The sequence below is a fragment of the Brachycentrus maculatus genome, unplaced genomic scaffold, assembly GCF_059751285.1.
Source record: "Brachycentrus maculatus isolate JH-2025_06_01 unplaced genomic scaffold, ASM5975128v1 h1tg000026l, whole genome shotgun sequence".
Taxonomy (NCBI): Eukaryota; Metazoa; Arthropoda; class Insecta; order Trichoptera; family Brachycentridae; genus Brachycentrus; species Brachycentrus maculatus.
In genome coordinates this window covers 2,425,491-2,440,100 of record NW_028280780.1, presented here as the reverse complement: position 1 = coordinate 2,440,100, position 14,610 = coordinate 2,425,491, and the positions used below count along the sequence as shown (strand labels likewise).

Genomic DNA, 14,610 nt, shown 5'->3' with positions numbered 1-14,610 from the left:
TGAAAGGAATGTAAAACCAATTTCAGAAATTGTAAAAGTAAATGCTTGTTTTTTACCACTTGAGTTGATTTTACTATCACGACTAGTTTCGGAAGCTTTACTTCTATCTTTAGGTCTAAATATGTCTTAACACAAAGTGAATGCTGTAAAAATAAATAAATACAATTATGAATATCATTACCAAATTACTAAAAAAATAATCCTATCGAAGAAAAAGTACAGAATTTATTTTAATTCAAAAAGCGATAGTAGGTATGTACAGTAATATGATTGAACTGAGATATGTTTAAAAACCGTCAAACGTCATATTTCAAAAATCGCAAATTTTCAGTTGTGCATGTTTTCGGAATGCCCAGAAATTGTACTATATCCCAGCAAAAGCGGCATATTTTAAACTAAACATTTACCCTCTACAGGGCGGAAAGTGTTGTTTTTGCATTTTGAAGGAAAGGTATTGTTTAATTTTTTTTAATATCCCATATATTTTTCAAATGGAGAAAAAACCTTCAAGTTTTACCTAAAAAGATCTGTTGCACAGTAAAATGTTCAATAAGTGGCTTGATATTTATTTTTAATACATTTTATTAATTTCTTAAACTTAAAAAACGATCTCCTGAAAAATCATTTTTTTGTATATATGACGTTGTTGAAAGGAGTGAGCGATATGTATTCTTAAATCCACTTAAATTTATTGCGTAACATTGTAAATATTTCATTCTTTAATAAATCTGTGATAAGATACAACGCCTTTTAGGTTTAAGTGCTATATTAAGGACTTAAATTTAATCAATCTTTGATATTGAGTAACTTGGTGCAACTAAGATGAATTAAGAAATACTTAACCCGTTAAACTAGTTTTCATTGATTACTTAATTTAAGGAACCGGCTTCCTTAAATATTAATTACGCAAATGGTATCAATGAACTAGGCTTGATTACACATTATTATTTCCGATTTTGATACTGTAATTTATAGCATACTAAGGTAATTATGATGTTTATGCAGGTGCAAAAGGATGAAAATATCATCATATCGCTGTACTGAATTGAATAATTACTACCCGGTTAACTTTTTCAATGTTTTTTTTTCTTTTTCAATTTACTTAATCACACTTGTTTTTATATTTTTAAACTTTGCGTATTATGGACATGCATAAACGAAGCTTGTTTAGCGCCGTTTCCCCGCAGGGGTAGGCAGAGAGGATGGAACGCCACACTCTTCTGTCCTGACATACACTCCTCACCTCCTTCACATCCATACATCTAGTCATACATGCCCTCCGATTACGCAGAATTTTGACACCGCCAGATTTTAGGTTCTGATTGTGTCTTTTTCGGTCGTCCACGTTCTGTTTTCCCTCTCAAATGGGAGAGGGAAAACAGAACAAAATGTCAATATATATATATACATATATATATATATATATATATATATATATATATATATATATATATATATATATATATATATATATATATATATATATATATATATATATATATATATATATATATATATATAGATATATATACATATATATATATACATATATATATATATATACATATATATATATATATATATATATATATATATATATATATATATATATATATATATATATATATATATATATATATATATATATATATATATATATATATATATATATATATATATATATATATATATATATATATATATATATATATATATATATATATATATATATATATATATATATATATATATATATATATATATATATATATATATATATATATATATATATTTATATATATATATATATATATATAAAATTCAGTCTTGCTTGTATTCTGTGAATATTTTTTATTTTTATTTTATTTATGAACATTAAGTAGGAAAAAAAAATAGGAACAATAACTAGGATACTCAAATTTGCATTCTAGTGCTCGTACAAATTTATGTTAGCAAATGAGTAGTACTAAACTATGTATATATATTTTTTTAATACTCTGTGATACATTACATTTACTTTATAAAATTAATGAGACACAAACGTTGTATTAACCACTTTTATTTTAAGTTTTATTATTCCAATCAGTTTTGACAAATACCTTGACTTGTTCAGGGATGCAAAGATGCTGTATGTAACTATCTTTTGAGACAATGTATTATTATCTTTTGAGACAATTGTCGAAACCGGTCGGAATAATTGTAATACGAAAAATAAAAGATTAAAACAAAATATCAGTCTCATTATTTATAAGATTAAAAAAAAAACACTTCATTTACTTACATACATTCATTAATATACACTTGTGTAAGTTCGGGTATGCAAATCCGAGTGTTTTAGTCTTTGTTCTTATAATATTTTTCGATACTGCTTGTATACAGAATATTAAAAACATACGACATGGACATACAATACAAATACTTGTGTATGTGTTCGTCAGATAAGCTTTGTTGGTGAAATTTTTACAAATATATAATTTTATTATCTTTAGATGTGGTATTAATTTTATGGACTAACTTTTTTGAATGTTTAATGCTAACACGACTAGTTTCGATAACATCAGTAGTTCTCGTAACTAGTTGTATTTACAGCAATAAATCAAATAAAGTGGTATTATGTAATTCATTTTCATATTTAAATTATTATAATTTTAATCATACCTAATGTTGAAATAAAATTTTAAAAAATCTTCTAGTACATATTATTAAAATTAATATCTACAACATTTTGAGTGTGTCCAAATACTTGTTCACAAAATCTGGATTATCTCCAATTACAGGAGTTATTTTCATTTTTTTTTCCTGTAATTGGAGATAATCCAGATTTTGTGAACAAGTATTTGGACACACTCAAAATGTTGTTAATAAATTATCTGGTCAAATTATAAGCTTAATAATAAAAACGAAAATGGTATTTTCTGGCGTTTCTCATGTGTGTGATTATAATCCAGGATTCGAATCTCACATACTAATATAAGAGTTTCTGCTTAATAAAAAGCTTCTTTACATCTCACCAATAGATGTCTCTAGTGAAGTTCTAGTGATTCATGAACAAGGTTTCTAAATTGGTTCATATATATAAAACTTCCAAGAATTTGAGTGGTTTGGTTGTCAATAATGGGTAGAATTGGTGAATGTTACACGTGTGTAAAGTGATCACTTAAACCAGCCTATGACGGTTCGAAGCCCCGCAAATGCCCAGACTTCCATATTCTTCTTCATCTTTGATGAGATGTCAAAAAATAATATAAAATTAATATCTATTGAAGTTTTTCAACTCTTACTACAGCATCTTCAATACCTCATTGGATTTCAGTGATCAATGATAAAACCCATATTTCATACTTATCTCTAATTTATTTTCCTTTTTTACATTGCTAAAAGATAACATTAATGTATTGAGGCACACACGAATAAACTAAACATTATGTAGGTTGATTCTTGTCTCAAATGCACACGACTGAATCTTTAATTATGAAATAATTCTCAAAAAATAAAATACATTTCGCTCACTCCTTTCAAGAACGTCATAAATCAAAATTCGTCAATTTTCAGTTGGGCATGTTTTCGGAATGCCCAGAAAATTTACTATATCCCAGCAGAAGCGGCATATTTTTAACGTAATATTTACCCGCCACAGGGTAGAAAGTGTTGTTTTTGCATTTTGAAGAAAAGGTATTGTTTATTTATTTTTTTAAATAAACTAAATATTTTTTTAATGGAGAAAAAACCTTCAGGTTTTACTTAAAAAGATCTGTTGCACAGTAAAAAGTTCAGTAAGTGGCTTGATATTTATTTTTAATATATTGTATTATATTTTTAAACATTAAAAAAGTTCTCCTGAAAAATCGAGTTTTTTGATTTATGACGTTCTTGAAAGGAGTGAGCGATTTGTGAACGGTACATTTTTTAATATTATGTAAACCAGGAGATGGTTATTTTTATAGTTTCATAAGATTTTTTGTTGTTTTTTTCTGTCGTTATTCGTGTATTTAAAACAAGTAAAATGTTTTAGTGAAACGTACAAGTAAAGTTTATCAACATTTAAAAAAATATGTTTATGTAGCAAATGTAGCTGGTATTAGTTGGAAAGAAAAAATGAGGAAATTCGGCATGCTTGAAACTAACTTGAAAGTTGACCTAACTTGAAACTTAGGTCAAGAGTCGGAATAATCAGCGGGTATGTATCAGGAGATGGAGGAAACTGGAAGAGGCGAAGATTGTTGGCGAAGACAGATAGGTATGGCGCTCTACTTTTTCTGCCTACACCTAGGTAAGTGGCATGATGGTTAGCTAGTTAGTTAGCTAATTAATAATAAGTCTTGAGGAAGAAGGTATTTGCTTCGAAACTATATAAATTTAAATTATACATCAAATGCATATCGCTCACCCCTTTTAACGTCATATATCAAAAATCGTATATTTTCAGTTGTGCTGGTTTTCAAAATTTCCAGAAAATGTTCTATATCCCAGCAAAAGTGTCAAATTTTTAAACTTAATTTTTACCCGCTACAGGGCAGAAAGTGATGTTTTTGCATTTTGAAGAAAAGGTATTGATTAATAATTCAGGTTTTACTTAAAAAGATCTGTTGCAAAGTAAAAAGTAAAGAAATTGGCTTGATATATATTTTTAATGCGTTTTATTATATTTTTTAACTTTAAAAACGATCTCCTGAAAAATCATGTTTTTTTTTATATATGACGTTGTTGAAAGAAGTGACCGATATATTTAATTCTCTAACCAATGCATTTTCTGTCCGTCGAAAATTTAGAATCTTGATAATTTATAAGAAAACCAATTAAAGTAATACATATTATATTTCATGAATTCCACGAATGTATCCTATTCCCATACCTAGTAATTATATTAAATAATTAAAATATATTTTATTCAAGTTTGTTTGATATTGATAAATAGGTTTGTTGCTTTATAATATGTTTATTTTCAAATTCTCAGACAATTTGAACACATGTGTGCATTTGATTAGCGATTATAAAGATTAATATTGAATAAAAGCCGATTTGTGGGCTAGCTATAAACGGATATGAACTTTAAAAGCAATTTTTTTTTTCTAATAAATTTTTAAATATAAGGCGATCAATAGCATTTTGTTAGTAAAACCAATACACATAAATTACATCTTCTTTTTTCAAAGGCTTTTTAAAAGGTCGCTAGCTTTATTATTCATGAACTTATAAATAATTTATGTTATTAGTAGGAAATTCAAATTTCTGCACTATAAAAATTAAATACCCACACCGCCATATTCTTCTTCGTCTTTGTTGAGACATCTTTATCAAAATTGTTATATTATTTCTTGATTTGCCATTTAACTTTTGGAATGATGATTTCATTATAAAAAATTAACACTAGTTTTAGACTATGTATTATCTAAAAGTAGGTTTTTGCATGTGTTTTAAATTAAATTTAAAATGTTTATATCCTGTTTGTTTCATACTTATAGAAATAATTATTTGTCCACTATTTGTTTATCTAAATCCTTTACCCTGAACTCCTTCAAATACCTCCGTCATCTCCATTCCAAATTTCAACCCTTTGTCTTATTTGTAGATAGGTAACGTAAACTCTAGAATGGTAGTCAAATGTAGGATAATTTCAAAAATGAAATTACCAAAGACATAAAACTTTATTTAATTCCGTATTACGGTCATTTTAACACGTGTTATCAATATGCTTGAAAACCTTAAGAGTAATTCCGTTCACCACCTCGGTACAGTACGGAGAAAAATGTTTACATGATATATTTAAAGACAAATAAAAAATAAAAATAAATCATTTAAAAATTTCTTTAGGAACTGTTTTAACGTTTTCTTAACGCATGCAAATTTATACGCTTATTTGCGTTTGACTTGATTATGCGGTGCGTTTGATTCGATTCGATAAACTTTTAAGCATCTAGTGACATAAAAGATACTGTCTCTGATCGACCCATTGTTAATTACATGAAAGCAAGATAATAATGTCCGCCCTTGTAGTGTATAAGTCAAAGTGTCTGACTGTTGAACTGGAGACTCCAACTTCGATTCTTGGGAGGGTCAAAGTAAATATAACTGATTTTTCACTCTTATACTTATTTATACTTACCCCGGACCGGTTCTTAAAGAAAAGGGCTGATAACCTTTATTCCATGTAACGGTCGGGATAATATTGCTTCTGTATGAAGAAGTGTTCTATGCACCATTGGGTGCAATAAGGGCAGGATTAAAAAAATTGTGATCAATTGCATCCATCTTTATTCCTCGAAAATATTTCATTTAATATATTTAACATAATAAAACAATAATTATATATTTTTCATCTTTTATATTATTTGACCAGTTACAGGCTTTTGCCGTTACAATGAAATCTTATCACTGGTCAAATGTGATAAAAGTGAAAACAAAAACTACAAAGTTGTTGTTTAATTACAAAAAATACAGTTCCATAAAGAAATGTCAGTACAAAACACAAATTTAATACATATATTTTACTAAAAGAACAAATATCAATATTATTTTTGAGTAACTATATATTGGGAATCAAACCCGGTACCTAATGATAATAGGTTAACCCGCTAACCACTACACTATAGAGGTGAACGAAGTACAGTTTAAATAATAGCATATTTTATCTAGTCGCATGTAGGTAATGGAATTACGCCTAAAATAGTGGTTTGTCCCTCCCGCCCAAGTATAAAGCCTAGTAAACTATAAAAAGGCTTCGTTAAATAAACTTTTGCTCACAAGTAAACTTATATCCTTCCAATAAAACGCCACCAAGGTACATAAAAGCCCATTATTTTAAAATTGTATTTTAAACTTGTCTTGTGTCATTTTCATATACAATACAAACGTATTATTTATCTGTGACATATATATGTCTAACGTGCGCTTTAGTGCATTGTTTGTGTTAATAGTGGAAAGTGAATAATGAAATAGTGTTTATTAAATTTGCAGAATATTGATAGAATATTTTTGTTTGAGTGAAATTTTTGGGTTGAAATAATATAGGAAATTTATATTTTATAATAAACAAAAACTAAAAAGACTTGTATGCAGGTAGGAGAGATGATGAGGAAGGATATGAAATACTTATCACCATACTCAGATAATTTGAAAATACATACATATAATTTACTTACCAATTTACGAGAATCGAAGCCGCGAAGCCATTTTCACAGTCGAACCTAATTACGTTTGATGAACAGTTAACAAAAAATTGAACTTAGAGACTATTTTAATAAAATAAAGTAATGCAGTCCTTATAAAAGTTGCTTTTTTATAAAAATGATATTTAAAAGTCAAAAAAATATTGTATTTCTAAGAAATGTTCTTCCGGACTAACGTATGTTATTGTAAAATATTTTTCAATAATCGTTTTAATTAATATTTTTATGTATTTTGTACCCAAATGTTTGATATATGAAAAAATGTTTTTAGTCAACGTTTTATTTGGTAAATACGAATATTTCTTAAAATCTATTGTGACACGTGTTTCGATGCACTCAGCATCATAATCAAACACCGGTTGTATTATTTCAGTTAAGTGACTGACGACTCAATTAATGAAATTGAAATTTTTATTTTAAATTTAAATTTGACATAATAAACACAACTTTTACCTATAAATATTATTTTTACCATCATATTGTGTTTGAAAATGATGCAGAATGAACCGAAAGAAATATCACACTATATTTTAATAAAAAGTGGTATTTACCAAGTGAAATTGAAATATAAAATAGATATATTCATATATACTAGGTAACTGCTGAATCAATCAATGATATTAATAATGTTTAATTTACGCATTAAGTGGTTATTGGGTCATTTAATAAAAATATAACTGCATTGAAATAATGCAGTATCATGTAGAGGAAATGACAATAAAAATTCAGCTATATTTCAACATTTTTTTGTACATAACCGATACCTCTGAATTACGCACCTTATTTGGTTGGTAAATGCGTAAAAAAATAACTTCCTTTTTGCACCGCAATTTTGACAACTATTAATATATCCATGTATAAAAAAAATATTCAAGGCAAACAAGGGCAAATTAGCTCATTTAATATATATCATTAATTTACTAAACCGAGTAACTATTACTTCGCGATATTCTATAATAAATTTGAGCTGGTATTCGACCTCAATTCAAGCAAGTAAAAAGTTTCAAGGTCACTAAAATAATTATTCGAATATTGACTACGCCTTTTGACTGGTCTTGTTGGTCGTGAATCTGTCAAAAACGGGACTAAGCATAATGCCGATATTAATTTCGTAACAACGTAACACTTTATAAAAAGTTTAGTAAGTATTTCGAAAGTTACGTAAATCTAGAAAGAAACATGTAAAAAACTAGTTCATAATAAATAATTCTAAAAATATAGTCTGTCAATGTCTCTAAAAAACATGACTGCCTTGGTAATTTTGAATATGGACATATATTTCAAATAGAACTTTCGATGGAAATTTTGTAGGAGTATGCATAGTAAACTACTAAGTTATTAGATTTCATTTAAAAAAATGGTTATTCAACTATCTGGTTCTTGGGTTCTAAACTAAAATACGCGTTGACCTAACAAATCTACCAGGAAAACATATATTGAAAGCATAATAAAATATCAATATTATATTTTTTTTACTTTCTACTTTTCTTCTTTTCCACTTTTTACTTTTCTCACTTAAAATTTAACTAACCAGTGTCAAAATTTCATCCTTTTAAATTTAATTTAGTATTTTGAAAGTTAATATTATTTGAAAGGAATTTGTTACTCACATATTCTACCACATATTTAGTATAAAAAATGCTTTCTCGTCTAGTTTCATGTTATCATTTAGTAACATGTTGTCATGCGTATATCGACAACATATTCACAAAATGACAACATCTTCTAATGTTGTCAATTTATAATATTAAAATGGTCATGTTGCAGAAAGTATTCAATTCAAGAACGACATTGAAAATATTGAATCTAAGAGGGGGCTTATTTTTTTAACAACCTTGAAGGTCGCAGATCAATCGAAGGATTAAAATTTTGTAATTGGATTGTCTGCAAGAAAAAAAATAACTGGAAAACACGGATTAGATTCAAGATTAGAGATTAGATCCCTCAAGAGTACTGAAACTTGACTAGGGTGATCTGTCCAGTAATTTTAAAAACATGATTATTTTAAAATTAACATTACAAGTAACAAATTTATATGACTCTGACTAATGAGTTTCAATAAAGATTTTTTTTTTAAAGACATTTTTTTTACTGACGACAAAATATTGTAAGGCATTAAACATCGGCATTTTTCAGTTTTTATGATTTACTGTATTTTTCAACAAAAAGAATTTTGTCTACTTTTAAAACTGATCTAAGATACACATTTGGTCTACTACAACCGCCTTTTTATCGGTAAAATCAGTTAGAGCTATTTCTTCGCCGGGGTGCCCCTACTAGGCAAATCCTCAAATGATCCTTTTATTTTGTGCCCGTATTATTTCGATAATATATATATTTTTATTAATTTCCATTTTCTCAGTATAAGGCACTTAATTTTAACTGCGTAAAATATTTAATTCAATTCAATGGTGCACAGGGCACTGCATTATATAAACACAGTGTTATCTTGATCGTTAACACACAAAGGAAAGGTGATCAGACCTCCGCTTTAGGTACCAGTCCAGGGTAATATTGAATAAATATTAGAGAGAAAAAATCAATTATATTTATTTGACCCCCCCTGGAAATTGAACCCGGGACCTCCAGAACGGTAGCCGAGCGTGCTGACCATTACACTACGAAGGCGGAGGCGTAAAATATAACATGTAAAATGTAATGCGTCAAAATTTTGCACCGTAATTTTGACGGGCAAATCCGCAAAGGCCCAGTTCTTTTTGCCCGTATGTGGTATAGACTAATTGGTCAAAGGTTTAAATAGGAAACACAAATGACATTAAGAAAGGTTATTCTCAAAAAAAAAAAATGATACAAATTTCAATTGATTTCAGATAATTACCAAATGATATGTATTTCAAAACTTTTGTTGTAATTCAGTTTTTTTTTTCTTTTTGTTTAGATGAAGATAACGATTGCCTTCGCAGCAGTGCTGCACTTGGCCACATCAGGCCATGTCGATGTGCGAATGCCCTACCTGAACCCAGCTGGAGTTACCTACTATCAGGGCCAGCACTTGGCCGCTCCATCAGCATACGCCGCTGCCCCGGCTTTCGCTCCTCAAGCCTACTCCAGCCACCAGCAGATCGCCTACTCCCATCAGCAGCAGGGGGGCTATGAAGGCCATAACCCTTACGCCAACCAGGGCTATGAGCACCAACAGCAGGTGGCCTATGCCAGCGCTCCTGCAGCAATTGGATACTCCCAAGCAGCCGTTGCTGTCCCAACTGTTCATCACGTACCAGTTGTTGCTGACGTACCAGTAACCAAAATCGAAGCTCATCATGGCGTTATCCAGAAGATTGTCGATGTGGCCAAACCAGCCATTAAAACACAAAAATATGAGGTAATAAGTAGAAATTTTTTAAATTTTAGCATCTCAACTTAGATCTAGAAGAACGTGGAAGTCTGGGTATTGATCTTATGATCTGTCAGAAGAATATGGAAGTCTAGATATTTACAGATGGGTATTTATCTGATGATCTGTCAGATAAATATGGAAGTCTGTGTATTTACAGATGGGTATTTATCTTATGATCATTTATAAGATTTGGTTGGTAGGAAGTTATTGGTTTTTAGCTATAAGCCCGCCAATATGCTTATTTATTTTCTGTTCATAAAGTTTTAATAAATAAATAAATAAGCTGGTTAAGTAATTACATGGTGCAACGCACTTAACATGGTGCAACATTCACCATTCACCCATGGTTGACAAGCACAATACTCAAATTTTTAGAACTCATACAAATATCATAAACCTCATGACGCTTCGTTTTTAGGAGCCGTCTTTGGTTGGTTTAAAAAACCTTTTATTCATGATTTGAGACCCTTTTTTTAAATTTATATGTATGCGAGATACTAACCGGATTATTTAACATACTAGTAGACGCCTGAAATAATGATATTAATTTTTTATGCAGCTTATAGGTTGACCACATTATTTCATTTACTCAGAATTGCCAGACTTACTCGGAGTTCCATATTATTCTTCATCTATGTTGAGATGCCAAAATAATAAAAAAATAGCTCCTAAGTTAATAACTCAGATTTGTGAACAAGAATTTGGACATACTCAAAATTTTGTGAATAAATGTTTTAGTTTTAAAAATATGTCTCGATACAAAAGTACTAAATAAGGGGTAGGTCAATTGACAATTTATAGTATCTAGAGTTGATTATTGTAACATCATGTACCTATATATACAGGTCTACCTAACAATAAAATGAAATGACCCAGCTGCAATCAGTATTCAACGCTGCAGCGAGACTAATTTTTGGAATTCCTAAATTCAGTCACATCACCCCACTTTTTAAAAGGTAGAGTGTAAACTCTGTCTACTCATGTAAATAAATCAATAATCAATACATAATATGATTCCAGAATATCTCAAAGAGCCTATGTACTCCAGACGAATTTGTTAATAGACGTATCAAGTTTCGATCGGTTACAATAACTTCTATGGGTTATGTAATCTTACCAGCTCGCAACCAGTTCACTAAGCGTACCTTTGCTGTTGCGGGTCTGATGGCGTGGAGTGTCTTTCACCAGTACTTAGATACAGTGAGAGTGAGATGTGTTTAGAAAAAAACAATTAAAACGCATTTGCTTGTGTAATCGTTTTTACCATCTCCTTTTTCCTCAGTCAATTACAGTGAAGCGCCCTTGAGATAATGGCGCTATATAAATTATCTAGAAATAATTGTTATTTTTATTTTTATTATTGACACAGTTCACTTACTATGATAGTTATATACACTTGTATAGAATCAATTTAATATGAACAAAAGTTTGTTGTCATTCATTCCTAAATAAGTATAGTGCGAAAGCAATTATTTTATCACCAAGTCACATCAAGGCTAGATTAATAGTTATGCTTTTAAAAGTTGTAAGACCTTGATATATTTGCCTCTACTTATCAGATGTAGTTAATGTTTTCGTTTCTGTTGCAAAATAAACTTTATTTTTAAGATTGTTTATTTATTTTAGATCCGTCGTCCTGCCATTCAGAAGCAATTCTACGATATTGAAGAGCGTACAATCATTCGTCCAGTCGGATCAGCTTTGGTTGAGTTAGATGAGCCTCTATCAAACCAAGAAAAGGGACCCGCTGTTGTTACTTCTCTGGAAGATCATCACCACAAGCAGATCGCCCATTCCGCTGAACATGGAGTAGTTGTGTCATCAACACCCATTCCTCATGTCGTAGCTGTTACCCCAGCTTCCCATACAGTGGCTATTACACCATCAGTTCACAATCATTATGCTCACGAATCTTATCCGGAGCAATCTTTGGAGCAGCATTACATTCACAATGGTGAACACTCTCACCAACACGTTTTGGTATCTTCTACACCGTCTCCCATTCATTTTGCTTCTCAAGAATCTGTTATTGTTTCTTCTACCCCAAGACCTCATTATGAATCTGAAGATTCTATTGTAGTGGACTCTGCTGCTCGCAGCTACGAGCATGCTAACCATCTTGCTCATGAAGAAGCTATCGCTCGCGCTAACTACAATGCCCATGCTCAGCAAGAAGCTATTGCTAGAGCTAACCACAAGGCTCAAATCGATGCTCGCGCGTACGAAGAAGCCGTCGCTAGGGAAAACTACAACACTCAAGTCCATGCTCATCAAGAAGCTCTTGCTAGGGCCAATGCTCACGCTCACCAGGAAGCCGCCGCTAGGTCTGCTCACTCAAACGAACACGTTATTGTGGAATCACACTCCAACGGAGCACCCCACGAACACGTCATTGTCAAAAATGGCCCAGTCAATGTGAAAGGAGTAAACCATTTAAGCCGCGCGGAAGCCCACGAGAACCAGCACAAGCTCATCCAGCTGTTGACAGCGAGGGGTGGAGTAGCCGAGGTTGGCTTTGGTCATGATGGACCATCCGAGCACGTTGGGGATGCTGGTATTTCAAGAGCTCGCGTTTTATCCGCGACACCCTCTCCTCACCATGAACCTATTGAAGAGAAACTGAAGACCCGCAGGATTGTGGTGTCTCGCCCGGTGCAAACCATCCAGGAAATCGATGTCGTCCAGCCTGCCACCAAGTTGGAGAAGGTAGCCATCAACGAACCAACCATTATCAAGACAGCTAAACTGAGCTATGAAAGGATCCAAACTTCCGTTCCAGTGTACGGCAAGACCTTGGCTCCCCTTTCTCATGCCCAGGTTCCCGTACAGTACTATCATTAGTATTTTAAACTTATGTAGCTTCTAATTCTAGAGATGGTGAAGAAAACTGTAAAAAAATACTTATATTTATAAAAGCTCATGAAAAAATTATATGTAACTAAATATTGTACATAGTTCAGAAACGATCGAATAATAAATTATTTCATACGATAATCTACTGTTTTAATTGAAATATTCTTCATTTTCTTCTTCTTACCCTTATCCTCACTCGGTGATGGATAAGGGTAAGAAGAATACTGAGAACGAGTGTAACCTTGATTATCAATAATATGAAACCAAGGTGATCAGTCTGGTTCCTAAGCAATCAGTCCAGGGTTTTATTAAATAAATATAAGAGTGACTATTAAAACCTAGAAAGTGTCCTATTTGGGACACGTGCTAAGAAAAGAAAAATCCAAGCTACTGCAACTGGTCACTAGGGGTAAGATCGAGGGTCGAAGAGGTGTCGGAAGAAGGCCAATCTCTTGGCTCCATAATATACACAAGTGGACAGGAGTCGAGGAGCTGTTTTGGACTGCCCAAAATAGGAACATATTCTCACAATTGATAGTCACCTTACACGACAAGTAAAGAAGATAAAATAGTGAAAAATCATGTCTGTTTATTTCAACCCCCTTGGTAATCGAACTCGGGACCTTTAGCACAGTTGCCAAAAGGACTTAATCGAGTAATTTCTCAATAATCCTCAAGAAAATTACGTTTGGTACAATGAAAAATAATAACTTGTATTTTATGAATGACAGAATATGTATTGGATAATAGATTATGATTTTATCATTATTAGTTCATGAAATAGATCAAAAGTAAAAGTATTATTTTGAGTACATACGTGAGGATAATTATTTTCTTCAGTTTGCATTATAGACTAGTACCTATTGCAAAACTCTAAAATAATAAACAAATTGCATTTGAACTTCAATAATAAACATTAATCATGTTGAAGTCAATACATCACGTTCAAGTGAGAACACAGCATTACAGGTTGTAAACGAAATTATTCTATCATACTATGAAAAGGTAGATAATTTATGCAAAGCATTCGATACACAAGTATTAACCAAACAAAAAATGTTGTAACATAATGATTCCTACGGTTGAGGTGATGATATGAAGTCAAAATGATTTGGTCTATGCTTCTGATTCTTAAATATCTTCTTCTTTTAACCTATATCCGCAACCAATTGTGCATAAGGCACTGCACCGTATTAATGCAGTGTTATCTCGGTCGTTACTTACATGAAGACA

The 14,610-nt window shown here is 31.0% G+C and overlaps 1 protein-coding gene across 1 annotated transcript; it reads left to right on the top strand.

Moving 5' to 3' along the window:
* Positions 1 to 6,735: 6,735 nt before the first annotated feature.
* LOC148313038 (uncharacterized) lies at positions 6,736 to 13,518 on the top strand. The gene is made up of 3 exons (XM_088270395.1): positions 6,736 to 6,778; positions 10,066 to 10,509; positions 12,151 to 13,518. The coding sequence occupies exons 2-3, from the start codon at positions 10,066 to 10,068 to the stop codon at positions 13,363 to 13,365; spliced, it is 1,659 nt and encodes a 552-aa protein (XP_088126521.1). The 5' UTR covers positions 6,736 to 6,778; the 3' UTR covers positions 13,366 to 13,518.
* The last annotated feature ends 1,092 nt before the right edge of the window (positions 13,519 to 14,610 follow it).